Source organism: Choloepus didactylus, chromosome 15 (genome assembly GCF_015220235.1).
Source record: "Choloepus didactylus isolate mChoDid1 chromosome 15, mChoDid1.pri, whole genome shotgun sequence".
Taxonomy (NCBI): Eukaryota; Metazoa; Chordata; class Mammalia; order Pilosa; family Megalonychidae; genus Choloepus; species Choloepus didactylus.
In genome coordinates this window covers 3530448-3532947 of record NC_051321.1, presented here as the reverse complement: position 1 = coordinate 3532947, position 2500 = coordinate 3530448, and the positions used below count along the sequence as shown (strand labels likewise).

Genomic DNA, 2500 nt, shown 5'->3' with positions numbered 1-2500 from the left:
TGGTTGGTTCGTTAAGAGCTGCAAAAGGACACAAAAATGTGCGTCAGCTTAATTACTTTTATGCCATCCATTACTTGTTTATTGCACACTAACAAATAAAAGTGTAACCCTCCTTCTCTGCCTCTCTTGAAGGCAAGCACCCCTGGATGTGAGTTCTGTCTTAAGGAATAGATTTTCTCCCTTTCTTTTGCACATAAAAGCAACGATTGTTTCTAATCTATAATTAGACTGGAAAAAAGTCAAAGGGTGACTCAATATATTGTAAAAATGGCCGTGCAGGAACAAAGTTACAAGTCTCGGGGCCATACGCGGCAATCACCCCATCCTGATGTGAAGTCTGCATCTCACGGCACGGCCCACACTGGCTGGGGATTTATGGGAAACTGGCAATTATGACACATGTCCAGCTATTGCTAGCTTCAGATTTATCCCTGTGGTCCTTTTTTGTCTAGCATATTGCGTGAGCACAAACCAGGCAAGAGGAGCACTTGCTCTTTCAAAGCTTTAATAATCTGTGAATGGCTGACGACAGACTGATGGAGGGCACTATCACCCACAGCTGCAATCCACCAGCCTCGTGAAATTGCCGGCCACAAATAGTAATTAATCTTTTTATCCCTCAAATTGTAATTTTGACTATGAACTGTGCGTGGCCATAAATCAGCAGCACATGCGCGGTTGGAGTGCATGAATCACGCCCAGGACCCGTCCGGCTGCACACACTGTGTTTAACAAGCTTTATAAGGAGTCGTCGGGCTTTATTACGGCTCTGCCCGACTCCAACAAAAACCGAGCCCCGAGGCCCACGGACGCGAGTTAAGATGAAAATACTTATTAGAGTACATTACTTCTTGATGTAGATATCGTTTTCAGCGGAGGAACGCCACGGTGCACGGCGCAACATAAATCAGGGGGTTTTCTGAGACTAATAAGACCTGCCGCCATCTATTCATTACTCAGCCTGCAATTTGGGCCATCACTCATTAGTCAGCATGTAATCTGATGATTAACGCCGCACAACTCGGCAGGTTCACCGAGTGCAGGCAAGCACAAGGGCTGTGGGGCTCGAGGAGCAGGGCCAGGGGGCTGCCTTCCAAAGGAGTCTCCAAGATAACTGGGCACCATGATCCTCACGTGCTCGGGCTACTTCTGTTGGCACCTGCGGCGTGTCCCGCAAGCCCACGCAAGACGACACGGGCGCACCCAACTGCCCGACCCAAAGCCGAGGTCCACAGTATGATCTGACACTCCATCATGCATCCCGGAGACAAAGGCCCACACAGAATGCGAAGTAAGACATTTTCTTGTTAATAAAGCATTGATCCGACATATTGATTTTACATGACATGGCTTTGGCTGGGATTTTGCCCTCTTTTCTCTCTGCAAATAGTAAAGCTCTTCAGAATGCCCTGGCATATGTGACATGGCAAAATTCCTAACTCTCTGTGATGTAAATTCCATACGTGTAAAACCACTTCATAATCAGAACATTAATCATCGGAAGCTGTCAGCGTTGACTTGGGGGACAATTTGTCATGTGTCGCTGCCTGGGCCCAGACGAGGGTGTTGGGGAAGCGGGCGGCACGGGCCCTGGGGTGGACGGGACCACCGCTCCAGCCTCATCAAGTGGCTGGTCCATAAAGGACCAGATAAAGTGTTATTTCCTTGACTGGGGAACGAAAACGGTGGCCCACAGTGCATTTGTGACCCACCAGGGTTTCTCCTCTCTCCCAGCTAATCGCCACGACTGTTTGACTTAATGAATCCGCCCTGATGAAAGGTGATCAGAAAAGATAGATGGCCAGCCACTATCGATTTCATGCAAATTTGTCTGACAGGTGATAGACGCTGTAACGCCAGCTCTCCGAAGCTTTATGACTCATAATAACCATACACTCTCCTTCCGGGAGAGCATTTTCCAATGTTTGGGTTGAAATGATATTCTTAGATTACCCAAAATAGTTGAAAGTGGTATAAACCTGAGGGGAACCCTCGCCCCTCACTTCGGCCCAAAGAGCATTCAGGTCTTGAGTGCCAGGCCGAGAGTAAGATGGGCATGCCTTTTCAGGTCTGGGGGTGAGGACACATAATCGTGCCCTGCCCCGCAAGACCCTCGCCGCAGAAAGGCGGGCCAGGGCTGCAGCTCGGTTTCAAGTCTCACCTAGGCTCTGTTCGACTGGACACCTGAAGAAGACTGCACATATGAATCAGAGAGAAACAGGCTCTCTCCTCAAGTGACGGGGAGTGACACGCGCTCGCGGTTCCTCGAGGACTGTGTGGTCATCCAACGATCCCCTGAACCGCCAAGAGCAGCTGCAGAGTGGACTGGCTCCGGAGGGCCCGGCCCCCTCCCACCGTCCCCCGTGGAGCCGAACGCACGGAGCCCACTGCCCGTTGCCCAACAACTAGGGCTCGTCACGACGCCACTGGTAAACCCTGCACCTGGAGGGGAAAGCCTGAGACCCTCGGCACACATCCAATAAATTCTCGGTGTGTCGAG

The 2500-nt window shown here is 50.5% G+C and overlaps 1 protein-coding gene across 12 annotated transcripts in view; it reads right to left on the bottom strand.

Moving 5' to 3' along the window:
* Nucleotides 1-2500, bottom strand: part of EBF3 (EBF transcription factor 3) — a 117894-nt gene that overhangs the window by 10767 nt on the left and 104627 nt on the right. For all 12 annotated transcript variants that reach the window (XM_037804457.1, XM_037804455.1, XM_037804458.1 and 9 more), the window contains one exon: nt 1-18. This exon is cut by the window's left edge and continues 71 nt beyond it. In XM_037804457.1, coding sequence (XP_037660385.1) covers nt 1-18 — 18 coding nt within the window. The remainder of the gene's footprint in view (nt 19-2500) is intronic.